At 44.8% G+C, this 26,339-nt stretch overlaps 2 protein-coding genes across 2 annotated transcripts; both read right to left on the bottom strand.

Moving 5' to 3' along the window:
- Positions 1-1,454: 1,454 nt before the first annotated feature.
- LOC310661958 (keratin, type I cytoskeletal 12-like) lies at positions 1,455-9,195 on the bottom strand. Its single transcript, XM_083408693.1, has 8 exons — positions 8,412-9,195; positions 7,743-7,825; positions 7,380-7,536; positions 5,247-5,408; positions 5,006-5,131; positions 3,343-3,560; positions 2,972-3,024; positions 1,455-1,716 (listed from the first exon to the last, which is right to left on the bottom strand). The coding sequence occupies exons 1-8, from the start codon at positions 8,979-8,981 to the stop codon at positions 1,619-1,621; spliced, it is 1,467 nt and encodes a 488-aa protein (XP_083264819.1). The 5' UTR covers positions 8,982-9,195; the 3' UTR covers positions 1,455-1,618.
- A 3,341-nt stretch (positions 9,196-12,536) lies between these two features.
- Positions 12,537-21,380, bottom strand: LOC310661972 (keratin, type I cytoskeletal 19-like). The gene is made up of 8 exons (XM_083408730.1): positions 20,863-21,380; positions 18,964-19,046; positions 18,033-18,189; positions 16,834-16,995; positions 15,699-15,824; positions 15,300-15,520; positions 13,844-13,875; positions 12,537-12,847 (listed from the first exon to the last, which is right to left on the bottom strand). Exons 1-8 carry the CDS (start codon positions 21,259-21,261, stop codon positions 12,750-12,752), a joined length of 1,278 nt encoding a protein of 425 aa, XP_083264856.1. The 5' UTR covers positions 21,262-21,380; the 3' UTR covers positions 12,537-12,749.
- Positions 21,381-26,339: the final 4,959 nt, after the last annotated feature.

Here is a 26,339-nt window from a genome sequence, read left to right as displayed (position 1 = left end):
AAGTGCAGTCAGTTGTTAATAACATTTCTTACTCTTTTTGTGTGTTTTCAATGGAGACAAGTAGCCACAATATTATGTTCTGAGTACGGTTATTGCTTTTGGGTTGAATTGAGAAAATCACATAGAACTATGAAGTATGGTAGTCAGGAACATAGGAAAGCTATTGTATTCTGAGTCAGGCTGTTGGTATTGAGCTCAGTGCTGTCTACAGAGCTTGCCAACAGTTCTCCAGGTTCTCAGGCAGAAGTCCTTTCGAATCCTAGCTGTGGATGACAGGAAATGAACCTGGGCCTTTTTGCCAGCCATACACTTGCTCTGCCATTGTTTCATACCTGTGGATTTGAATATATGTACAGGCAGGACTTGCTATGCACTGCACATAGATTGGAAATCTGAAGTGTGAGGCTGTTCCTAAAGCGCAGCCAGCTGAGATAAAACATGTGACCAATTTGCACGCAAAAATGCCCCCCTCCACCCCAAATAACCAGAAGTCCTGGGAGATTCAAGATACAAGATTTCCTAAAGTATCCTCTGGTCTGATTTTAACGGCTCAGGACCGCAATACCTCATGGACTGCTTCTTTCCATATGAACCTCCCCAGAGCCCAAGACCATCTTCTGAGGCCCTTCTTCATGCACCTCTTCCTCGAGAGGTCCGGAGGGTGGCAACATGAGAACGGGGCCTTCTCTGCAGTGGCTCCCTGTCTGTGGAATGCTCTCCCCAGGAAAGTTCGCCTGGTGCCTTCATTACACACCTTTAGGCACCAGGCAAAAATGTTCCTTTTTAACCAGGCCTTTGCACGCAAAAATGCCCCCCTCCACCCCAAATAACCAGAAGTCCTGGGAGATTCAAGATACAAGATTTCCTAAAGTATCCTCTGGTCTGATTTTAACGGCTCAGGACCGCAATACCTCATGGACTGCTTCTTTCCATATGAACCTCCCCAGAGCCCAAGACCATCTTCTGAGGCCCTTCTTCATGCACCTCTTCCTCGAGAGGTCCGGAGGGTGGCAACATGAGAACGGGGCCTTCTCTGCAGTGGCTCCCTGTCTGTGGAATGCTCTCCCCAGGAAAGTTCGCCTGGTGCCTTCATTACATACCTTTAGGCACCAGGCAAAAATGTTCCTTTTTAACCAGGCCTTTGGTTGATCTGTTTGACATATACCCTTTTAAAATGTGGCTCTTTTCTGGGGTGTGTGTGTTATTAGGTTGTTTGTTTTATTCTGATTATATATGTTTTGATCTTTTCTGTTTTACTTATTGCATGGCCCAACCACCTGGCTGGGAACAACAGGAGAGGAGGATGCAAGGACAGGGCGGGCATTACTTGGCATGGGAGGTGGGCACACCTGCTGTATTCCTCTTGGAACAATGCCATCCACACTAAGCCACAACCCACCCAATGAAACCACCTGCGATGGAACCTCGAATGACTTGTAAGATAACCCACCGTGCAAGCTGAAGCAGAGTTTTTATTGAATCACTCGGCTAGAGAGAAATTTCAAATGCATCTTTGCTTCTGTAACATTTCATGCTTAAGAGAGGAAAGCAGCGATTGGAGAAAAAGTAAACCTAGTAATTGTGCACATTTGCAGAACGAATCGATGAAGCTTTTCTCTTATATCTTCTCTTCAACCTCCTTAACTTGGGATGAAACCACTTTGCCATCCACGACCTCTTCGACGATGGTCTTGATCTTCCTGGTTTTGTTTGGATCTGAGTAAAACAAAACAGAAGTTTCACGAACCGTTTCACTTCCACACGACCTGTTTCACGTTTCCCAAGCGTTCAGTTTAGCTCGGAATACGTTAAATGAAAGTGCTTGCTCTGGCAGAGTCAGTAAATGAATCCAAGAGGCAAAACATGCTTGTGGGTGCCACAGGAGCTTGGAAAGACAAAGCCTTCGTCCTCCAGGTGGCAGTAAGCAAAAAAGGAGATGTTAGTGCAAGGTCGAAGTATTCAGACCAGTGGTTTATGGCATTTTGAAGGGGCGAAGCCAAATTGTCCCCCAAAGAATGCTTCAAGGGCCAGTGGTGGTGGGCAGGCCAGAGGCAAAACTGGGACAGAGTGATGAATGCAAATTTTGCCTTTGTACAGTAGAGACAGTACAGTCTTTGTACAGATGAGAAGACATCTGAAGGCAGCCCTGTTTAGGGAAGCTTTTAATGTTCAATAGGTTACTGTATGATAGCGTTTTGTTGGAAGCCGCCCAGAGTGGCTGGGGAAACCCAGCCAGATGGGCGGGGTATAAATAATAAATTATTATTATTATTATTATTATTATTATTATTATTATTATTATTATTATTTTATTTTAATTATTAGCTAGTTCCTGAACACACTGATACCCCCACACTTTTTATCCCCCATCTTGAGCAATGATCACAGTTAAGGGATTTGCTCCAGCCAGGCCAAAAACCCACAAGAAGGGCATGAAGCAAGGCTGATGAGGGCCAGACAGCCATAGCTGCCCCCTGGGGCTTGTGGTTTCCTGCTTCTGTTATATATAGGAAACCCATATTCCAGGTGTGGGCCTTTCATAGCTCCAAACAGATCCACAAATGGGAGGTAACGCTCTCAGTAAGCTCGGGAGACAATCCCCAGGCTTGTAGAAGTACAAAACAACCAGTTTATCTTATTTATTTATTGCACACAGTCCCAGACTCCTTCTGCAGAAAAGGTGATTCATAAATGAAATAAATAATGATTTATATGGGGCTGGGTGGAACTCTAAGAGAGAACATCCTACACATGCCCAGTAAAGACTGAGCAGATTTAGTGGCAACAGTCTGATGAGGTGACTAAATGCTGAGGAGAAAATGGAAAAGCTGGGGGTGAGAAAGGGGAATGGAATGGAGTATCCCAGGAAAGGGCATGGCATGGCTGGCTGACTGGAATCCTGAACCCAAGTAATTGTTATGTATTTTTGGCAGGCCCAAGCTGTGCAACTGGAATCCTAATGTTTGCTCACCGCGAGAGGAATCCACCGACTTGACACTTGCCACGGAAGCACTTTCAAATGACCTGTGGAGAGATGGTAGAAATGTCAGGCTACATCCTTTTGTCAGAATCGGGCACAGTAAAGACAGAGCAAGGTCAGGGTGTGCCCACACTATACCTTGCAAGCACAATTTGAGGTACATTCTTCCTCTCAAATAATTTTGGGTTCTGTAGCTTATTCCTCACAGGGTTACAGTTCCCAGGAAAAACCACAACTCCCATAATTCCTTGAGGGAGGAAAATGTGCTTCCAATGTGCTTTATGTAGGTACATTGTATGCTCAGTCTCAGTGTGAGAGAACCTACTCCGCAGTGAGAGAGGTAAATTTGGCAGCCTTCCTACCCAACTTCGCCATCTAGCAGTCGGCGGTAAGTCTCAATCTCCATCTCGAGACGGGCCTTGATATCCAGGAGATGCTGATATTCCACATTTTGCCGCTCCATGTCTGCTCGGACCTGGAAAAGCTGGGATTCCAGGTTTCCAATTTGAAGCTGCATTTGGGCCAGCTGGGCGCAGTAGCCTGCTTCAGTTTCTCCTAGAGTGTCTTCCAGAGATTTTTTCTGTATTGAAAGAAAGAGAGGTGCGTTAGCCCAATACACAAGACACGAAGTGAAAGAATTAGGTTGTATTTTGTCAGATAGTGGCACCCATATGACTCTTGAATGAAAGACACATGGCTCACAAACCTATGTAACTGTGGCCTAGTTGCCTCCTTTGAAGAGAAAAAAGCCAGGTCTAGGAAGGGAGATCAAGAGGGGAGACAAACAGCTGGAAGGAAACGGTCCCAAACCCCCTTCCCTGCCTGTTGCTCTCTTCTGAAAATGCCCACCTCCAAAGGCACATGTCTGGAACCCGGCAGAAAGGAAAGTTTCTTGAAAAGTTGCATGTAATGTGCTGTTTGGCTCTCAGATAGAGATGGACCACTCTGTCTTCTCTCTCTCCCTTATTTTTCAGATCTTAAGCTCAGTTTGCTACGTTCCCACACCGCATGGCAATTTTGTTTTTCACCCCAAAAAAGCCCTTGTGAAAATTTGTCGGCATTTTGCGTGTACATCCCCCACCCCAATTTATACATTTTTTTGCATGCAATTTGCACGTTGTTTCCACAAATATATGCGCTTTAATATGCATGTCCTTCAAGAGATACATTTTGTGCACACAGTTGTGAATATTCGCTTATCTTTTCAGGGAAAGCATGTTAGGCAAACAGGTGTTAATAGGCAAACTGAACCAAATTTCTTCCCCATGCCTTTCCTCAGGTAGTTTGAAAAATGGTAGGACTTCTAGCTGTTGATTTTGGTACTCCTCACTGGCTCATAGAAAGATATCATTCAGTCATGGTCACTCTGCCTGTGACTAAGCAACTCTTGCTCCTCTCTAGTGTGTGCCCAGGATTTTGTCATGACTTCCTGTTTCCCTTTGTTTTTAATTTAATTTTCCCAATTTATACCTGCCTTCTGGCTCAAATCAGCCCCTCCCCACAGCTGGCCTATGTTCAAGTCCCAGTATTCCTCAAACAGGTGCTCTCCAGACAATACGCCTCACCAAACCCAGTAGCTGGAGCTGATGGGAGTTGGAGTCTAAAAAAAATCAAGAGGGCACCAGATTGGAGAAGGCTGATCTAAGTTTCGACTGGAGCAGAGGTGAGAACTATTGCCATAATCTTAACGTTAATGCTCTAGGCAGCTTCTGCAGCTACCAGCCCCCTTTTCAGCTTGCTAAACCACAGAATCCAGCTCCCCATTGAGACTGGTGCCTGGGTGGATAAAATACTAATCCACCATGCTGTCAGGCTTGAGCCAACACCTCACTTGATGTTTTCCTGCTGGGCCTGGCTTCTGTCTCTGCCAATGTGAGTCAACTTACCACAAGTTTACTGAATTCACCCATATTTGCAGCCTCTGCCTCCTCTCTCTGCCGTGCCCCATTGTGCTGATTTAAAGGTCACGTCCGCAAAAGGTAAACATAAGAGACATTAAAGGCCCCAGTGGGTGGATTCCCATACCATAGCGAGTTGCGACTGCAGCTCGATCTCCAGGCTTTGCAACGTACGTCTCAGGTCCGTGATTTCGCTCTTCCCCGACTGGAGCTGCTCGGTGTGTGTAGAGATCTCTCTCTTCAGCTCTCCACTCTGAAACATCAAATGCCGGAATGAGGGGAGAAGGACAGGAAGGGCGCAGTTCACCTTGGAGCACTAGTTTTTGCCATTTGACCAGAGCAAATGGTTTTGTTCCCAAGGCGGTCACCTTTTCATTGAACCAGGCTTCAGCTTCTTTCCGGTGCTGTTCAGCGACTGCCTCATATTGGGCTCTCATGTCATTCAGGAGTTTGGTCAAGTCAATCCCTGGAGCAGCATCCATCTCCACACTGACTTGCCCCCCAACACTGCCCTGGAGTCCTTGGAGCTCCTGCAAAGACCAAATAGAAACAAGCAGTCTTTGTTTTATTCATTTGTTCAGCTTAAAAGGTAAAGGGACCCCTGACCATGAGGTCCAGTCGTGACCGACTCTGGGGTGCAGTGCTCATCTCGCTTTATTGGCTGAAGGAGCTTCCGGGTCAGCTTCCGGGTCATGTGGCCAGCATGACTAAGCCGCTTCTGGCGAACCACAGCAGCGCACTGAAACACTGTTTACCTTCCCGCTGGAGCGGTACCTATTTATCTACTTGCACTTTGACGTGCTTTCAAACTGCTAGGTGGGCAGGAGCTGAGACCGAACAACGGAAGCTCACCCCGTCGCAGGGATTCAAACTGCCTCATACTGTTAAACTTACTATACTTTTTTTTAAAAAAAGCAGTTCACCAGCCCTTTTATTAAAACAAACACAAAAGTAGCTCAAAGCGACTTACAGCAACAAATAAATAAAACACGCATAAAAACCAGCATAAAAACGAATCAGGAGTGCCCTGGACCACCTTTAAATGGTTGAGGGTTTTGGCGAACCAATTCAGAATCTTTTTGCCTACCATAGCAGTTGGAATGACTTGTCCTTGATTCTGTATAATTTTTAAACTGAACATTTGAATGAACATATATATTACAATAAAAGCAGCAATAAAAATATAATTAGAACTCAATGTGAGCATTTGATGCAATGGATGTGCCTCTCACTCTGCCTTTCTGGCTGCCAATCCTCTCGGCTCCTTTTAGGTAGCCTTTCCTGGTCCACTTCCAGTCCATTCTGCCTCTTAGAATAACAGAGCAGCCACTGAGCCTGCCATTCACAGTGGCTGCTACTGCCATTCACTCCAGACACGTTGAGGAACTTTTGAACTGCTTGTGGTCCATGGACCACAGTTTGGGAACTCCTCATTTGGGGTTTAAGAAGCTTTATGATAGGAAGAAGCACTTCACATTCCTTGTGGCATCCAAGTATATCAGAGTTTGACTGTGTTTGCCCCAACACACACATATTTGACAACGGATCCAACTATTAGCCCTAAAACTGCCTCTAAGGGCATATCCACAATATACATTTGCAGCATATCCAACACACATTTAAAACATATGGCTCCCCCTATAATAATAATTTGTTATTTATACTCTGCCCATCTGACTGGGCGGCTTCCAACAGAATATTAAAATACAATAGTCTATTAAACATTAAAAGCTTCCCTAAACAGGGCTGCCTTCAGATGTCTTCTAAAAGTCTGGTAGTTGTTTTTCTCTTTGACATCTGGTGGGAGGGCATTCCACAGGGTGGGTGCTACTACCGAGAAGGCCCTCTGCCTGGTTCCCTGTAACTTGGCTTCTCGCAGCAACAGAACTGCCAGAAGGCCCTTGGCACTGGACCTCAGAATGATGGGGGTGGAGACACTCCTTCAGGTATACTGGACTGAGGCCGTTTAGGGCTTTAAAGGTCATCACCAACACTTTGAATTGTGCTCAGAAACGTACTGGGAGGCAGTGTAGGTCTTTCAAAACCAGTGTTATGTGGTCTCGGTGGCCACTCCAAGTCACCAGTCTAGCTGCCGCATTCTGGATTAGTTGTAGTTTCTGGGTCACCTTCAATGGTAGCCCTACATAGAGCGCATTGCAGTAGTCTAAGCAAGAGATAACTAGAGCATGCACCACTCTGGTGAGACAGTCCGCGGGCAGGTAGGGTCTCAGCCTGCGTACCAGATGGAGCTGGTAGACAGCTGCCCTGGGAACTGTAGTTCCCCTCTCACAGAGCTACCCTTTCCAGCCCCTTCAATGAACTGTAGAAGTCTTTGTGGGACATTGAAATGCACATTGAAAATGCTTTAAATTTATGGTGAGGATCTGCCCTAAAGCAAGGGTTGGAGAAAAAGATCCAGCAAGCAGACCTGACTCCGGCTTCCCCTTGAAAAATGAAAACAAACAAACAAACTGAAATAATGTAAGTACAACATGGCCTACCTCCTCATGGTTCTTCTTGAGGTATGCCAGCTCCTCGTTCAGAGTCTCTATCTGCATCTCCAAGTCAGCCCTGGTCAAAGTCAGTTCATCCAGGACTCTGCGGAGGCCGTTAATGTCGGCCTCGACACTCTGGCGAAGTGCCACTTCATTCTCAAATCTAAGAAGAAATTAGACACAGAGCTCTTTCTGTTAAACAAATGGCATCGTATCAAATGACTTGATGTAGCTGGATCTATGTGATCTGCACCTGACCTTACTACTATATACAAACACAAAAGAGTAGGTACAGATCACATAGCTAAAGAAGATGATAGATTTGGAGCGGGGCGGTGAATGTTTCATAAGGAATGGGTGTCTACTTACTTCAGCCTGAAATCATCAGCTGCCAGCCTTGCATTGTCAATTTGAAGAACAACCCGGGCATTTTCGATCGTTGCGCTGATGATCTGGGAAACAAGAAGAACGTTTCTAGAGAATGCAGCTCTGCCCAGACCATTGCTTGTTCATGAGTACTGACGTTTCACTAGTAATTCTAAAATAAATACATGCAGATAAAATGGCACATGGAAATAAAAACATGCCTGCAAAACCACACACAGCAGCTAACTTGGGATGGCAGCCAACTAAGTTTCACTCACGGTAGACACACTGAAATTAATGAATATGGCATAGGCCCCCCTCTGTCCTATACATCTAAAGCAGTGGTTTTCAACCTGTGGGTCCCCAGATGTTGTTGGACTACAACTCCCATCATCCCTGAGCTTTGGCCTTGCTAGTTAGGAATGATGGGAGTTGTAGTCCAGCAACATCTGGGGACCCACAGGTTGAGAAAGGCTGATCTAAAGCATCATCATACCACTTCAAGCAACTGTGGATTTCCCCACAGAATCTTGGGAACTGTAGTTAGTTAAGGGTACTGAGAGAAGTTAGGAGACCTGTGTACCCATCATGGAGCTGCAGTTCCCAGAATGCCTCAACAACCAATGCCTCTTCACAGGGCATCATTGGTGGGGGGAGGGGGAAATTGCTCACCTTGTTCCTGAGATCTTCAATGATAGGGTAGTATCTACTGTAATCTCTGCCGGTCCCTGGGCCACCAGCCGCAGGGCCATTTTTCTCGTACCATTCGCGGATCTTGCGTTCCAGTTCAGTGTTGGCTTCTTCCAGCGAACGCACCCTGTCCAGGTAGGCAGCCAGGCGGTCGTTCAGGTTCTGCATGGTTTCCTTTTCAGTACCTGATAGAAGGCTGCTTTCTCCTCCTCCTCCTCCTCCTCCTCCTCCAGCCCCAAAGCCACCTCCAAAGCCAGATCCTAACCCTCCACCGTAGCCCCCTCCTAGCCCTCCACCATAGCCCCCTCCACCATAGCCCCCTCCACCATATCCACCACCTAGTCCTCCACCAAACCCACTGCCTCCTCCATATCCTCCTCCTCCTCCATATCCACCGCCACTACTGCTACCAAAGTTGAGCAGAGACCCGCCGCCAAACCCCCCGAAGCTCCCTGCACTGCTGCTGCTAGACAGCCTAAGAGAGCCTCCTCCGTATCCGCTCCGGGAGGAGAACTGGCGAGGCCCCGAGGATGCTCTGATGGAGAGGGCCATGGCGTACTAGAAGGACCTTGCTGGGCAGAACCTGCTGAAGGGCTGGCAGAGCAAAGCAGAACAGCCTTAACGTAGGATTGGGCTTTATATATGGAAACAAAGGGAGTGTTTGATTGCAGAAGTCCACACCTCCTTAGGCAACATACTTTCATCTCTTTGCCCATTTAATTATCTCCTGGCCAAGCTGGATGATGTGTGCAAACCCAAATTGTCTGCTGGTGTGGAAACGCAGCGCCCTCCAGGTATTTGCTCTGCTAACAGGGGCGGATTTGGGTGGAGTGGAGTCAAAACTCCGAAACAATCCATGTGGTGCTGTGCTGGCTGGAAATATCTTCTGACTTACTAAGCCTCCCACCAGTTTCTAAAATCATTTACCTTCATTTCTTCAGCATACTTGAATATCTCTCTCCCTCTCTCTCTCTCTCTCTCTCTCTCTCTCTCATGGCTCTGGATAATAATAATAATAATAATAATAATAATAATAATAATAATGCCCCTCCCATCCTTCTTTTCAATGGAGCCCAGGGCAGCTAACACCAACATGCTAAAAGAATACAATTGAAAATAAAATAAAAGCATATTTAAAGCAATTAAAATCACCTGAAAACATTTTAAAATATAAATCCTTTTGGTTTTAAAATATTATTTTAAAAATATAAAAAGTTTTGATTTAAAAATAAAAGCCCATTTAAATTGCATTGCCTGTATATCACTAGATATATGCAACACAGTACAAATATGATGAGTGGATGGATGGTGTAAATCAAATTCTCTGCTTGCACTAAAGAAACCAACCAATATGTACTGCAATTTGCTGGTACTGACAAATCACTATCTTTTCTTCCCTGTGTAAATGTGACTGTCTTAATAGACCCTTCCTTTCCCCCCAAGTACAACCCATGCAGCAATTGTGTTGTATTTTGAACGTAATGTTTCATTTCCTTCCCCTAAATAATAGGAACGGGGGAATCAGGATGGGTGGCGTAAGATGAGTGGATTTAATCCCTCGTAATGGTTGCAATGCAATTTCCCTGTCCCCAAGGTGCTATTTGCTACCAATGGGTGTAATAGGGGAGATTTTCATTAGGCCTGCAATGGGGATGAGCATTAACTGCCTACAGGCTGTGATCTTGGTCCTGACCCCCCCCCCCCACAGCCATTACTCAGATACAGGAAACTCAGTGATCGTGTCGGAGATGCCATCTTGAGTTTATCACTTTGCAATGGACCCAAGCCCTGCGGCTTATAGGTGTGGTGCATGTTTGTTTTTGACAGGGATTTCTTATGAATGGTATTGGAGCAAGAAGTCAAGAATCTAAAAGAATTATTTCTCTTTTCTTCTTCTTCTTTTTCATAGAATTGGCTAGTGACTCATGCCTGTGAAACTGAGGAGTGTTTTTTTTGGCTCTTTTGCACGGATCAAGATCATCAAAGCGGGAAGGGTAGTTTTTCCCCCCTCTCTCTCCAAAGGACGACTTTATATATTTGTATATTATCCTTTGTTGGGAAACAACAACAGAATCTTCCTGTTTTCGGAGGCCTACGTGTTTGCCAAAGGGGATGTGTGTTAGCTGACAGGCAAAGGATTACTTCATGTATCAAAAAGATAAAAAGGAGTTGGGAGGATAATAAGGAAGCAGTGCTATTGTTCGAGGCAGGTGTTAGGGGCAGCTGCCCTGGGTGCAGCCTGGACAAGGCAACAGGGGCATTCTATCCCATCCAATTTTGTGTGGTTAGCCGCTATTAAAATGCTGTCAATTTACCTGTTTGCTCGCTTATAGTGTTTCTATCCTACCTTAGCATGGAAAGAAATGCTCAACGCAGCTGAAAATCAGCAGGTCAGGCCCAACAAATAGCATGCGTAATAAAAGATAATAAGAAGAGGATTTGAGAAATCGAAGGAGGAAAATGCTGCTGGCTCTCCCAGTACGTTTCCCAGCACAATTCAAAGTGTTGGTGCTAACCTTTAAAGCCCTAAATGGCCTCAGTCCTGTAAACCTGAAGGAGTGCCTCCACCCCATCATCCAGCCTGGACACTGAGGTCCAGCGGCGAGGGCCTTTTGGTGGTTCCCTCACTGAGAGAAATGAAGTTACAGGGAATCAGGCAGAGGGCCTTCTTGGTAGTGGCGCCCACCCTGTGGAACACCCTCCCATCAGACGTCAAGGAAATAAACTACTATCTGACTTTTAGAATACATCTGAAGGCGGCCCTGTTTAGGGAATTTTTTAATGTCTGAAGCTGTATTGTTTTTAATATTCGGTTGGAAGCTGCCCAGGGTGGCTGGGGAAACCCAGCCAGATGGGCGGGGTAGAAATATTATTATTATTATTATTATTATTATTATTATTATTATTATTATTATGTTGATGGGTAGTAGCTACAATACCACTGCCTCTACAGTGAAAAAATGTCATGCCTCTTAATGCCACACTGGAAATCACAAGTGGGGTGGGGGTGGGGGTGGGGGGAGAGAGCACTGTTGCAGTCATGTCCTGCTTGTGAGCTTCCCAACGTGTACAGAAATGCATAAAGTACTCTAAATAGCATCCATAAAAATGCATGTATTTCTGAAAAATAACTCACAAAGGTACGTTCAAGTTGAGGGAAATTGCTTGCAAAAACTGAACGCGATAATCAAAACTGCACGCAACAATGTGGTTATTGAGAGAAACTGACAGTAATATGCTGAAGAATTTTCTTGAGGATTTTTTTTAAATGATCGCAGATTGCTGCAGAAATGTGGAGAACTGGATTTAGGATTGAAAGGATGAAAAGCAGAACAGTAATCGATAGATCATTTCTAATCTCTATCCTGGATAAACTTCCTTGTTTTGCCTAGGGCAGGGACAGGGAACATGTGGCCTGCCTGCTGTTGTTTAATTTCCTCTGCCATCATTCCCAGCCACTGTGGGCAATAGAGAGGGATGACTGCCACAGGGACCATATCCCTGGCCTAAGGGAAGTATTCAGTCCCACATAGAGCTGGGTTTAGGATAAAGAAGCTGGATCTCAGAGAGCAGAACCCAGTGTTGCATGAGCAGACTTCCATTTGAAGAACGAATCTTTCTCCTTCCATCTTCAGCTCCCCCAACTCCCCCAGGCTGGGACCCCCCAGAGCAGATTTTTGAGCGCATGCAAAGGGGAAGAAGAAGTCCTGTTGCAAGAGTGGAAGTGTGTTCGCATGGGCAGCACTAGATACAGGCTGGAGTGGTTTAACTCAACCAGTTAAACTGATAATGTTATGTACTGAGTTGAATAGGATCCAAAATGCAGCAGTCTGATTGGTCCTAGAACAATGCAGCAGTATGATTGGTCCGCAGGAGCCACCCAATCCAGCTCCAGGTGGAAGTGAATCCGCAGCCTGATTGGCCTACAGGAGAATCCAGGAATTAGCCAATCATGTGCAGCCCATTGTGTAAATAATGTATATAAAGCAGATATTTTGGGGAAACTTTCATTCCTCGCTACTATGAGCTGAATAAAGAGCATGAAATCCACACTCGACTCCAAGTACCGGTATATTTCAGATAATAACAAAACATACAGTTGCAGCCTTTTGTCATAATGAACACAGACTTTTTTTTTTAATTAGAAGAAACAGTCGATCGATTCTTTAGGAATAGCACATTGTTTCCTTTATCATTGAGTTCCCTTTTTAAAACTATAGAGAAGTATCATTTCGTCTTCAGAAAGGCAGGATTTGAAATTAGGTTATTTTTTTTGGCCTTAACACAAAGAACGTAAAATGCGTATTGTTCCGCCACCAGCTACATCTTCTGTTCCCTCTCGTCAGTTCTGGATGATACGACTTGCCCATCAACCATCTCTTCAACCACAGTCTTGATCCTCAGGACTTTATTCCTTTCTGGAAAGGGAGATAGAATCATAGAATTATAGAATTGGAAAGAACCGCAAGGGTCATCTAGCGGTGCAAGACTGTTTTGCCCTATGTGGGGTTCAAACCCACGACCTTTAAGCCTGAAGCCTACCTTCAGGGATCATGCTGTGCTCTGCCTGAAAGTTTCATTTTATTGCTTATAAATAAGACTGTGATGCCTTTATTCTTTTAGGAGGGATTTAAAAGGGGATCTTACTAGGAACATACAATTCAATCCGAGGGAGATTGAATTGCATAATAACAAGGGGTTCTAATGAGCAATGAGCCTGCAACCAGATTTCTGCTGTGTGAGAGAAGGGGAATGTAAACTTTGCTAAGTAAAGGAATTTGCTAGCACAAGTTAGGAAGGATATTAATAAACAATATATCCTCTCCTGCCACCCTGAACATTCCCATATGTGCCACCCCAATAGTCACTGCCGGCTGAAAGAGATTGTGATCAGAGTTGACCAATAGGGCCCAAATGCTAAATTAAAGATGTAATGTACCCAAAACAATGTGAAAAGTGGTTCCGGCCACATGGCAGAACATGCATAAGTCTATATGGGTGCTGCCTAAAATACTTCTTGTACCACTGACGTACATGGGACGGATGGGTGGATTGCTGATGCTGGAAGAGACCTGAAAGCCCTTTTCTGTGCAAACCAGTTACCTGCTAAGGGGAAGGGTCATAGCTCAGGGAAGGAGCATCTGCTTTGCAGGCAGAAGCTCCAAGTTTCAATCCCCAGCATCTAAGGGGGTTGGATAGCTGCTGCCAGTCAGGGTAGACAATACTGAGCTCGATAGAACAATGGGACTGACTCGGTATAAGCTTCCTGTGTCCCTAAAACAATGGTGCAACACCCTCCTGCCAGAACGCAATGGATTTCTGAAAACAAAATCCCAATCAGGCCTCTCTGAAATGCTTTTTTCAGTGGAAACCTTCAACTAATGAGAGATGGTGTTGACGATTCAGACTCATACCTTTTTCAGCTTCCAGTTCTTCAAGAATAGTCCTGGTTTTAAAAAAATGAAATAAAAACTGAATCAGACATAGCGTGTCTTATAAATCAGAAAATCATAGCATCTAAGAGCTGGAAGGGACCCCAAGGGTCATCTAGTCCACCCCCTGCAATGCAGGGATCTCAGCTAAAGCATCAATGACAGATGGCCATTTGGTTTCTGCTTAAAATCCTCCAAGGAAGGAGAGTCCACCCCCAATTGTGGATTGTTCCACTGCTGAAGAAAGTTTTTTTCTGAATGTTTAGTCAGAATCTCCTTTATTGCAGCTTGAAGCCATTGATTCAAGTCCTACTCGCCAGAGCAGGAGAAAACAAGCAGGCTCCCTTTCCCTTGTGACAGCCCTTGAGATATTTGAAGATGGCTATCATTCTCAGCCTCCTCATTTCAGGCTAAACATACCCAGCTCCTTCAAGCGCTTCTCATAAGGCTTAGTTTCCAGACCCATGATCATCTCTACTTGATCAGGTTTGCTTTTTTAAAAGAGTTTCATCATTTGCTTATTGCATTTGGGTTCTTCATTTCTGTCTGGCTTGGGTAGAGCACACCAGTGCATCATACCAGTTAGGTCCCATGTTTTCAAGTGTAATGTAACTTCCTTTCCCTCCCTCCTCTGCCTGCATCAGCTGCCGATTTGAAACCCCAGAGCAGATGTGTTTGTGTGTGAGAGACATAAGGGAAGGGGAAGTTCTGTTGCATGATTGAAAGCCATCCCCCTTGCACAATGACTCCACTGAATACAGCCCATTACTTTCTAGGTGAACGACAAGAAAGAGCATCTCTTTAGTGGCTTGACATCTGCGTGGGCAGACTTCCTATACGGCCTCTGCATGCTCAGTGTATTGCTTTGCAGACCGGACATTTTAAAGCTCTCCTCCTCCTCTCTGCTCATTGCTTATACCATCTCTCCTTTGGGGAAGGTTCTCAGGCAGGGTGGAAGGAGAAAGAGCTTGCCCGTGTGAAGACCACCTGGTGGAAACCCTTACACATATCATTTTCAATTGTAAACTATATGCTGATCTCCACCAGCAATTTCTAGATCAACTCTGTATCCCCAAATGGAAACCAGAGTCAGAGGTCATACATTTTCTATTACTGGGGGATGATCAGGAGCTCGCCAAGTTAGTGGCTAAATATCTCTATTTGGTTTTTTGTCCTTGAAATACACTGCAGACGTCTGATCTCCCTGGAGACTGCTCTGCCTCCTTTCTTTTAGCAAATGTTTTGTGCCACTGGGGAAGTGGTAATTCTGTATTGATTTGATTTGGATGTTGTATGTGATGCCAATAATGGTTTTACGATATGATACGATTATGCCATCTGCTATACCAGAGTCACTCTGCTCTGTTTTCCTCCACATCCCATAACATGCGATCTGCTGACCCGCACAACAAAAGCACCTTTGGACCATATCCCTCACCTGCTGTCTTCCCCTTCCAGCAGGCGGCGATACGTGGCAATCTCTGCCTCTAGCTTGACCTTGATGTCCAAGAGGCTGCTGTACTCCTGGCTCTGGCGCTCCATGTCACTCCGTAGCTGCATCAGCTGGGCCTCGATGTTCCCAATGGAAGCCTGTATCTGGGCCAACATGGCTCCGTAACGTGCTTCGGTTTCCGCCAGGATATTCTCCTGATCTGCTTTCTAGAAGAAGAGAGCAGATGTTCAGTTCAAGAGGATGATTCCTAGCCTAGAATGTCAAGTGACCCAAAGCCTGTGGGTCAGCTGATTGCCAGCGTTTGCATAGCTGTGAGGGGCAGGAACCCAAATGGTCATGCAATGAATTGAAAGCAGTAAATGTATTGCTGCACTTGAACTTTACCAAGTTAAGCTGGGATTGGAGTTCAATCTCTGTGGTCTGAAGTGTACGTCTCCGCTCTGTGACCTCATTTCTATGGCCCTCAAGTTGTTGCGTAGTGGTGGTCACCTCTATATTCCATTCCTCAACCTAAAATACAAAGATGGAGAGAGAGAGAAATCCAATGACGAGAAATCAAATGTTGGGGTGATTAACAGTGTAGCTGAATACGCTAATTAATTTCTACCCAGAGCCTATTAAAACAACCATCAGCAGAAAAAGGAGGGGGCTTAGAAGGAAGACTGTGCTTCAAAATATTAAGACTGAGAACAATGTGGAAAAAGAGAGGTATACCAGCGACTGACTGATCAAGAGAGGAAATTGTCAATATCAGGACTGGAAAACTGTGAAGTAATAAAGAGGATAGCAGAAAGAGAAAGGATGGACATTTAGCTTTTGAAATCCAGAACACGGGAAGTTCCATTGAAATTAATAAATTCGGATTATATAGCTGGCTATATTGATTTTTGTTTTCGAATGTGGAAAGATTTGGTTTGATTTGTTATTAACATGAATTTTTTTTTATTGGAAAATGAATAATTTTTTTATAATTTTTATTCATTTTCCAATTATACACACACACACAAACATATACGGTGTAGCTAAATAGACTATAATACACTGCTGAATGACAAAGGTTGTGTCCCATAGTAGCAGCAGATTTTTTTGTTATTTAAAAAAGAATTGCATATATATTTGTGTGTGCATGTATATGTGTATATGTAGCGGGCAGAATATCAAGAGGGGCATTCTCTCACACAGAGAGGGAAATGCCTCTTTTAAGATCAAACCTGCTTTAATGTGTACATGCACCATTTGAAACCAGCCTTTGCTGGTTTTTGGAAGGCTCTCTTAGCCTGAATTTGCAGAATGGAACAATTACAGCGCTTGTCTGCTCATAAATACAGTAAGTCCTATTGGATTCAGTTCTGGGGATTTAGGAACAGGATTTCAGCCTTAACGTCCTATTTCATCACAGTGTTTTGTGAATAAACAAAATGGAGCGTGTCAAGTAGTTTTCACAGGTAAAATGCCATGTGAATGGTTATTAGTCATAATAACAAACTTTAGTCACAACAACCATCATGATAAACATCACCTGCTTATCAAAACGGTCTTTAGCCTCTTGACGATTCTTTTCAGCCATGACTTCATACTGCTGGCGCATGTTGTCCATTATCTGGCCCAGATCAATGCCTGGAGCAGCATCCACCTCGACTGACACGGTGCCACCCAGCTGCTTCTGCAATCTTGCCTTTTCCTGCAAGAGACAAGTGATCATGATTATTCTGTGCTAGTTAACGTTGAAACCAGCATCAAATCCAAGGAATAGGGTCCTTTTTGGCTTCCCATATTCTACTTATGGACGTGGGTGGCGCTGTGGTCTACACCACTGGGCCTAGGGCTTGGCAATCAGAAGGTTGACGGTTCGAATCCCCACAACGGGGTGAGCTCCCATTGCGCGGTCCCTGCTCCTGCCCATCTAGCAGTTCGAAAGCACGCCAGTGCAAGTAGATAAATAGGTACCGCTCCAGCAGGAAGGTAAACGGCATTTCCGTGTGCTGCTCTAGTTTCGTCAGAAGCGGCTTAGTCACGCTGGCCATATGACCCGGCAGCTGTACGCCGGCTACCTCGGCTTATAGAGCGAGATGAGTGCCACAACCCCAGAGTCGTCCGCGACTGGACCTAATGGTCAGGGATACCTTTACCTTTATTCTACTTAAGTGCCCTGATATATGAGTTTTACTGGTCAACCAAATGAGATTGCTCCTCATCTGTGTAGTCACAGGCTTTCAAGTTCTGGCTACTGCTTACTAATGTGGTCCGAGGGATGTAGGAAGGCATCATTTTCTGTTCTGTATCTGCTGCATGTAGCACTGTTTCCATTACCCTGCAGTTCGGCTTCCACCCAAATCTTTGTTGTTCACTTTGCTATCTGCTCTGGTGAAATCATGCAACTTAGTAATTTAAGTAATTTGTTCCCATTGTGTCTTCTCTGACATCTCTGCTAGATCCTCCCTCGAACTCTTTGGCCCTACTGGCAGGACCATCTGAATATATTTTTCTGCCTAAGATGGTTTCCTCCTTGCATTCCATATCCAAAAGGTTACCAAACTGGAGATTTGAATCTGCTGCACCTGAGCATAGCAGATCAGGTTCGGGTGTGTATGCACAAGAACACCCACCATCTGTCACCTGAGGCAAATGCTTTACTCTGCCTATTGGCAGAGATGGTCCTGTGGACACCTGAAGCTGAGAAAATCCACAACTCTTTGGCTTAATGGGATGTTTTCTTACCTCGTCGTGATTTTTCTTGAGGTAAGCCAGTTCTTCCTTCAGACCTTCGACCTGATGCTCAAGATCAGACTTAGTCAGGGTCAAGTCATCGATGAGTCTGGCTAACCCTGCTGTGTCATTTTCCACACTTTGTCTGAGACCCAGCTCATTCTCGTATCTGTTTGATGTTCAAAAAGACATGTCAGCTTCCTTCTTAGCAAACTGGACCAATTCCCCAGCAGTTGTTAATTTCATTGGCCAATACGACTGCAATGGACCTCTTTATGATAGCTGAATCCTGAATTCTGGGTTTGTTTGTTTTTCAAATGTTCTTGGGTAGATGCTTACAAACAATTGCTACAGTGATTATGGTGATCTCTAGGGTTGTCATATGTCCGGTTTTTCCTGGACATGTCTGAGATTCCAAAGCCAAAGTGACCATCCAGGGGGAATTTTCAATAATCAGCAAAATATCCAGGTTTTACTTATGGGTGATTCCCCCCCCCCAAAAAAACCAGCAACTTTTGGGGCATTTTTCCAAAAAGAAAAGCTCAACACCCTTTTGTGCCCCGATTTTTACTTCTTGAAATAGGGCAATCCTGTCTCAGCCTAGTCTACCACACAGGGTTTTTGAGATTAAATGAGGAAGGGAAAAACCATGTACTGCACCTTCAGCTACTTAGAGGAAAAGGTGGCATATAAATGCAAGCAATGAATGATTGATTGAATGAATGAATGAATGAATGAATGAATGTAGACTGCATAAAATCTTCACAGATTTTACGATTTCCACTCCTGCCACCTGTGGAACTGGAAAGACATTCCCATAGTTCCTGCTTTTCCTTTGAGAAGCCTACAGCAGTGTGTGTAAGAGAGAATAATTGGTAATGAAATATTACTGTGCAGGTTAATGAATTGCCATGATGTATTCATTGGTTTTTAACCTACGTACTTCACACGGAAATCATCGGCTGCCAGCTTGGTATTGTCAATCGCCAATACAATCTGGGTGTTGGCCAATCGTTCTGCGATAATCTGGGGGGGGGGGGACAACAGAAAGTGAGGGGTTAGTCATGCAGTAAACCAACTCAGAAACTTAAAAGAGTTACCACCTCCAGGCAACGGAAGTTGGAACTGATGGTCAGTGAAAGACAAGAGACAGCAATATAATTCCAAAATTCCAAGTGCCCGCATGTAAGTTTTGCTTGGTCGCAGTGTTTGTTTGCTCTTGAAAACCACACAGTGAAAATTATCACAAATCTAGAAGCTGTGACCTGAACATGGATCTACCCCTTCTCCCCATTTCCATACATGGCACCTCCCAAATCTCAATCAACCATGTGTTTACTTTTCTGTGGGTGCAACTTTATGGCAGAGATTAGATTAGGTACAAAACGGTGAGGAAAGAGGGTGGGGTGAATGATTTAAATGGCACACTCGTAAGGCCATTCTCATCAGCATTTGGGATTTTATAACAGGTTTTAATTGACTCATGGTAGGGTGTGGGAAGAGTAAATAGGGAAGTGCACCCCCCCAACATGGGAGTAGTAGTAGTAAGTTTAGTGAATAACATGCATGGAGAAAACAGAGGATTCCTTCTCAAGAAGCTTTGATATTTTCTGACAGGCAGACATTTTAATCTAATTATGGGACAGATCTGCTTTTTCACTAGAGTCTCTTAACACGGCCAAGGCGCTTTCCCAATGAAATAAAAATGGTGGGTTGAATTAATTTAAGGCAGACCCAGAGCAGACGCACTAAAACCAGCAGACATGACTAATGTAAGTTCATTGATTTCCGTCGGTCTGCTCTGACTACGACTTGGCTAGATACAAAGTTGTGGTTCCATGCCCCAGACAATACAGTGCTATTTGATCCCAGTTGTGCTCATTGCTCAAACAATTTTTTAAAAAAATATTTTATTTTTACCACCCACTAAAACACAAAGAGTGAAACCCCCCAGGCGGCTGACACATTGGGTATACAATATTCAGTAATATACATATTCAATAATATTCAATAATAACGTATTCAAATCAACCATATGTATACTTCTATACACCTTAACACTCCTCCCTCCACAAGGTTTATTTAACTTTTAACATTTTAATTGCCCCAAATTGTTCAAACCTACCCAAATAATTCAATATCTTCTCAAACCAATCCTCCTCTTTCTCACTGACCTTAATTGCTCAAACAATTGTTTAAAAACAAAAGTCAAATATGCCTCTGCAGAAGGACTGTTCTATTTTGGTGTTCCGCTTAGTTGTATACATAAAAAAAGAAGCATTGCATTGTTGGGGAGCCTCCTAAGTTATTCACTGTGCGGGGAAATGTGCAGGGCATGACTGAAGGGCACTTTGCCACACCTCCAGGCTGATGGGCAGCTACCATGGATGGATGACCTTTGGATGTGATGACTGACGACATGAGTCCATAGAGATCATAGATCATAGAATCATAGAGTTGGATGGGACCCTGAGGACCGTCTAGTCCAACCCCCTGCAATGCAGGAATATGCAACTGTCCCATACAGGGATCGAACCCGCAGTCTTGGCGTTATCAGCACCACGCTCTAACCAAGTGTGCTATCTAGTTCACATTGTGGAATGAAGTCATAGCTCACCCACTTGGTCAGGGCCAGGTCAGCACATATCCTCAAGCAGAGCACTGCCAGCAAAAGACGATTCAGGAGAGCCATAACTGTGAGAAAATCAGCACGAGCTGCTCTGAGTTAAAATAACTTTTTGGCTTAGTTAATATACACGTGTAAGGAAATGGCACACTGTCTACCCTTCACAGGCTCATACCGTTACCCAGTCAATGGCTTAGAATTTGAACAACTTCTTACCTTGTTCTGGAGGTCTTCAATAGTTTTGAAATACATGCTGTAGTCTTGCTTAGCAACAGGGGAGCACTTCTCATACCACTCACGGATCTGCATTTCAAGCTGAGCATTGCTTTTTTCCAAGGAGCGCACCTTTTCCAGATACACAGCCAAGCGGTCGTTCAAATTCTGCATTGTCGCCTTCCCACTGCCGGCAAGCAGCAGGTCACCGGTGGAAGCACCAAGCTGATAGCTACCACCCAAACCACCATAGCTGGTGCCGGTGGAGATGCGGGTGCCGTACCCACCAGCTCCTCCATGGACACTGGGCGCTCGGTATGTCTTGACGGACGATGATTTGTAGATTGAGCCAGCTAGGCTTGGTCGAGAAGACTGAACAGAGGAAAAGCCAGTGAAAGCCATTTCTTCTTCTTCTTCTTCTTCTTCTTCTTCTTCTTCTTCTTCTTCTTCTTCTTCTTCTTCTTTAGCTAAGGAACTACCAGCTTCAGAGACTCTATTGTAGGAAATGACCGGTGGGGCAAACTTGTTAGACCTTTATACTTGGTGTAAAAGAAAGAGGCTTGACCGTGTCAAACTCCACCTCTGCTGATAAGCCTGTTAAGGTGGCATTGACATTCTCAACATTTTGCCCCAACCCATCGTTGGGCAATAAAAGAGACATTTACCACTAACAATCCAATGTTTAATCAACAATTCACCTATGCTTCAGTACAAAGTCTGAACGGGATCCGGGTTTCTTTGTGATTATGTTGAAGCAGAGATACACCCTTCTGAATGATTTATTGCACCATCTCACTCTATAGGCAGCCATAGTCCTGTAAAATGTGCCCCTTTCCCTCTGGATAAACTAACAAAAGGGAAGCGTCAATGTGTGGGAGGGCTGGAAGCTACTCTCTATGGAGGGAAAAGGTAGCTGGAACATGATGAATTCCTGCCTGAATCCATCCTTGCTTTGTGGGCCAGTGCTTCTGGCTGCTAACCAGAAGGTTGGTGGTTTGAACCCACCCAGGGACGGCTGTGGGCAGGATTCCTGCATTTGCAGGGGGTTGGACTAGATGACCCTCAAGATCCCTTCGGACTCTATGATTCTATGATTTCACAGGAATGAGCAAATTCCTCTGCTATATTTGCAGGGATGTGACGCGGGTGGTGCTGTGGGTTAAACCACAGAGCCTAGTACTTGCCGATCAGAAGGTTGGCGGTTTGAATCCCCACGACGGGGTGAGCTCCCGTTGCTCGGTCCCTGCTCCTGCTAGCCTAGCAGTTTGAAAGCACGTCAAAGTGCAAGTAGATAACTAGGTACCGCTGCAGCGGGAAGGTAAACGGCATTTCCGTACGCTGCTCTGGTTTGCCAGAAGCGGCTTAGTCATGCTGGCCACATGACCCGGAAGCTGTATGCCGACTCCTTTGGCTGATAAAGCGAGATGAGCGCCGTGACCCCAGAGTCATCCGTGACTGGACCTAACGGTCAGGGGTCCCTTTACCTTTACCTATTTGCAGGGAAGGAAGGCAGGCAGGCAGGCAGGCACACAGGGTGTAAATACTATCAACAAGCAGAATTCGACCTCACTGTGGTTTTAGCAATGTTCATGAGGGTGAAACCCAGTTTCTTGTTTCCCACACGCATCTGCTTGACCACGATGAGAACAGGATGCTGGACTAGATGTGCCACTGGCCGGATCCAGCAGCGCTCCTCTTACTTTCTCAGTGGATCATGACTCCACCAAATATGAATGCAGATGAAACTGAGCAGTGGTTATTTTTATGGTAGGCCAGCCTTGTAATTAAGCACTCGCCTGGTAGCCAAAGGTGACAAGGAATTCCATGCAGGCAAGTGAGTAATGCAGAAAGGAAGGAGCACTCTGTCCCAACATAGAAACCAAGTCGGCTGCCGGAGATGGGAAGCCTCGTCTTCCTCTGTACTCATCATGTAAATGCAGCAGGTCACTAGTGGTGGAGATAGAGCTCTCTGCCCCTCCACTGCCAGCCCCCAGCAGGTTAGCCAGGTTTTAAGTGCTCCCCCCGGCTTATAATCTTTGGAAGTTTATTGTTTGCAATGCTAATATAATCCCCAGTTTGCCTTGCAGTCTGTGGCCTGCCTCAGTGCTTCTGTCCTCTGGAGGCATTGGCAGGTTTGCACTTTAATCCTCTATTTCAGGGTTCACCAGCATGGTGTCTGCTGGTGCCAGTTTGCCCACCAGTACTTCCTGTGGTGTTGGTGAAAGGTCTCAGTAAAAGTTACTTGAGAAATCCACAGTGCATGAAAACCTCGCTTGTACTACATCCTCTTAAACGTATTTTATTGGGAGCCTTCTTTTATTGCCTTCCTTCTGTTCTGAACTGAGGAGAGATGCAAAGAGCTTCTCTCTGCGAATGTAGTGGTGGCTAATGTGAGGGATAGGACAGCATGGCTGCATTATTTTGTGGTCCCCTGTCTCTTTCTGCTCCGTTAGATGCAGCAGCCATTTTGTGTCGTGCCACATTCCCGAGGCAGCCATTTTGTGATTGGTGCCAATGGAGCAGTCTCAAAATTCCAAAAAGATTCAAGACCCCTGCTCTAGTTTCTGCTTGGATTTGGATTCGGCCCACCATAGTCCTTTAGACTATGCTGCTGGCCTGCCATCCTTTGCCCCTAACCCCACAACCATGTGCAATATTGCCTCTATTTTCATCTGTGAAATATTGGATATCAATGGAGACAGAAGTGCCGTCTTCTGAAGCACATTGTTCTAACATTGCTCTGAGCCCAGCTCCAGCAATTCAAGGCCTTAAAAAGATTGAGAGGGCCCACAGTGTCTTAGCCCCCAGAGACAGCAACTATGGGTGATGTTCCCCCCACTGCCGCTGCCCCATTCTGAAAGTCTAGTCATCCTGGTGACACATCACAAATGCAAAACATGGTAATGGAAAGCTAGGGCAGACATGGCTTTGATCAAAGCATGGATGGCAGATGTGTAATCTATAGACTTTATAGCTGAAGGTGCTTCAGGGCATTGCAATTACATTAACTGGCTGCATCTTTAAGCTGCACCTGTCATTCATTCAACAATGCTCAGAGAGTCTGTTGTAGGTCGCAGCATCTGGTGCCCAAAGCCTGGGGTATGGAATTGTTAAGGCCTTGCTATTCAGAGAGTCTTACTGCTCTTTTCTCTTGCTTGTGCTCTTTCTTTTTGAACACCTGGTTTAGGGTGGAAATAAATGCATATTCATCACGAGAGAACGAATTGCAAAGAGATGCTGTAAGTGCAGGGCTACACCCAACTTTCTCTGTCTGCTACCGCAAGTGCCCTTTGCACTAGCAGGTGGGTGAGTTTTAATCTTGGGCAACAGGGGATTCCCGTGTGGCTGTTGATGCAGCAGAAGTTCACCATGCAGTGGGCTTTTTTGCGTTCTCTTCCGCAACAATGTCCCACAATGGTGGAAAGAAATTCGCCAGTGTCACTGCTAAGTCACTGGTGGTTGTTGCCCAGGGCTGGATTTAGATGAAGAGAGGCCCTAGGCTACTCCACTTGTGAGGCCCCTCCCCATCCCCCACCCTCACAGCTAGAAGAAAATGGAAGAGTGTCATAAATAAAATTGAGTGAAGCCAAGGATGATGACGGGTATTTAAAATTCTGCAATTCACAATTTCTCCTCTAAAGGACATAAGATATTATTGTTAAATACCATGATGATTTTAAAAAATGCTGTAATTCACAATTTCTCCTCTAAAGGACATAAGATATTATTGTTAAATACCATGGTGATTTTAAAAATGCATAAAATTAACACTGAAAAACTTTTGCAATAGCTGAACTTTGTAAATCTTTTGTGGTACAGTGGTACCTCGGGTTAAGTACTTAATTCGTTCCGGAGGTCAGTTCTTAACCTGAAACTGTTCTTAACCTGAAGCACCACTTTACCTAATGGGGCCTCCTGCTGCCGCAGTGCCGCCAGAGCACGATTTCTGTTCTTATCCTGAAGCAAAGTTCTTAACCTGAAGCACTATTTCTGGGTTAGCAGAGTCTGTAACCTGAAGCGTATGTAACCTGAGGTACCTCTGTATAAGAATTATTTTTTAGGAAAATGAAGTTGTAATGTTATTCTTAAAAAAACTGCGGGCCTGGCCAGGGCAAAGGCGGTCATCCTCTTATATACCTGCTGGGATTGATAAGGCATCTGACCCTCACCTGAATCTCATAACTCTCCTGACAGGTGATTTGGTCGGCAGCCACAGTGTGGAAATAAAGGATGAGATTGCCCACCAGATACCAGGCACTCTACTATTCAAATTAGGCCCCAGTGTTTTTCTTACAATCCCCTTCTCAATGAAGTAATCAATTCTAATCTAGAATTTAAATTCTCAAAACTTTCTTATTTGTTAATTCGAGCAAGTAAACTATTGCTCTCACTTCATTACAAACAGTATTTCTACCTGCAACACACTTGAGCAAACCTGCTCCTCTTCTTTTCACAGATATTTTGTTGCCATTTGCAACTGTAGCTGCCTCTGATTAGTTATCATTTAACTCTTGGGGGAAATGATTGGCATCACACATCATGTGCATGGAAGTTGCCAAACCAATTAACCAACTAGAAGGATTGCTGTTAATAGCACCAGTTTTCCTTTAACTTGATATCGCTGGATAGTTTTGATGAACTGCAAAGCATTTTTAGTTACTTTATGTTGCCACCCTGGAACTTTTCTTTATTAGTGCCACTTTGTTTTGTATGATTCCTTGCAAATGAAGGAAAACAACATTTCTACTTGTATATGTTGATAATATAATTTTGGTTACTGAGGACAAACAAGATTGTACAAAAACAAGATTGGGTGCAGGCCTGGCCAGGACATAGGCGTCTTGACTGTGACAAAAGTGACCTGTGTGCTTGCTTGCTTGCTTGCTTAACAGCTGTTGGGAACTTCAAGGTTCCTGCTCTACCTTCTTATGATCTTTGTACTGGACCTGGAGACTTCAATAGATAGCATTCAATGCCAAGAAGGAGGGCAAGTGGGCACTCAATCAAATGACAGGGCAGGAGTTACACGGAGCAGGGCCTTTTCACTGGTGGTGCTCATTGTATCCCGCACTTTTCCCAGACCTGTTCACTTTTGGCCTGTATTTTAGAACTTTATAATTTAGGAAGACTTTGGAAGAACTGGTTGACAAGTCTTATCAGTTGCTGACGTATGAGCAGATTTTATTTGCTGATATTCTGGGCTTGTGGTGCACCAGGATTTATACCAGCATAATGGAGTTGGCGTCAATTCTTCGGCGATCAGCCTTCTTTATGGTCCAGCTCTCACCATAAAGAAGGCTGATCACTGAAGAATTGACGCTTTTGAATTATGGTGCTGGAGGAGACTCTTGAGAGTCCCATGGACTGCAAGAAGATCAAACGCATCCATTCTTAAGGAAATCAGCCCTGAGTGCTCACTGGAAGGACAGATCGTGAAGCTGAGGCTCCAATACTTTGGCCACCTCATGAGAAGAGAAGAC

The sequence above is a fragment of the Podarcis tiliguerta genome (assembly GCF_965153285.1).
Source record: "Podarcis tiliguerta genome assembly, chromosome: 13".
NCBI classification, from domain to species: Eukaryota; Metazoa; Chordata; class Lepidosauria; order Squamata; family Lacertidae; genus Podarcis; species Podarcis tiliguerta.
The sequence above is the reverse complement of the archived record's forward strand: the minus strand, read 5'-3'. Positions and strand labels throughout refer to the sequence as shown.

Coding starts and splice junctions, on each gene's coding strand:
- LOC310661958 (XM_083408693.1), bottom strand. CDS start 8,981: ATGGCCCTCTCCATCAGAGCATCCTCGGGGCCTCGCCAGTTCTCCTCC. Junction 5,409..7,379: donor TCAAGAAGAACCATGAGGAG/GTAGGCCATGTT, acceptor TGGTCTTTGCAG/GAGCTCCAAGGACTCCAGGG. Junction 3,561..5,005: donor TGCAGTCGCAACTCGCTATG/GTATGGGAATCC, acceptor CTTTCAATACAG/AAAAAATCTCTGGAAGACAC.
- LOC310661972 (XM_083408730.1), bottom strand. CDS start 21,261: ATGGCTTTCACTGGCTTTTCCTCTGTTCAGTCTTCTCGACCAAGCCTA. Junction 19,047..20,862: donor TTGAAGACCTCCAGAACAAG/GTAAGAAGTTGT, acceptor CCCCCCCCCCAG/ATTATCGCAGAACGATTGGC. Junction 18,190..18,963: donor GCCGATGATTTCCGTGTGAA/GTACGTAGGTTA, acceptor AACATCAAACAG/ATACGAGAATGAGCTGGGTC.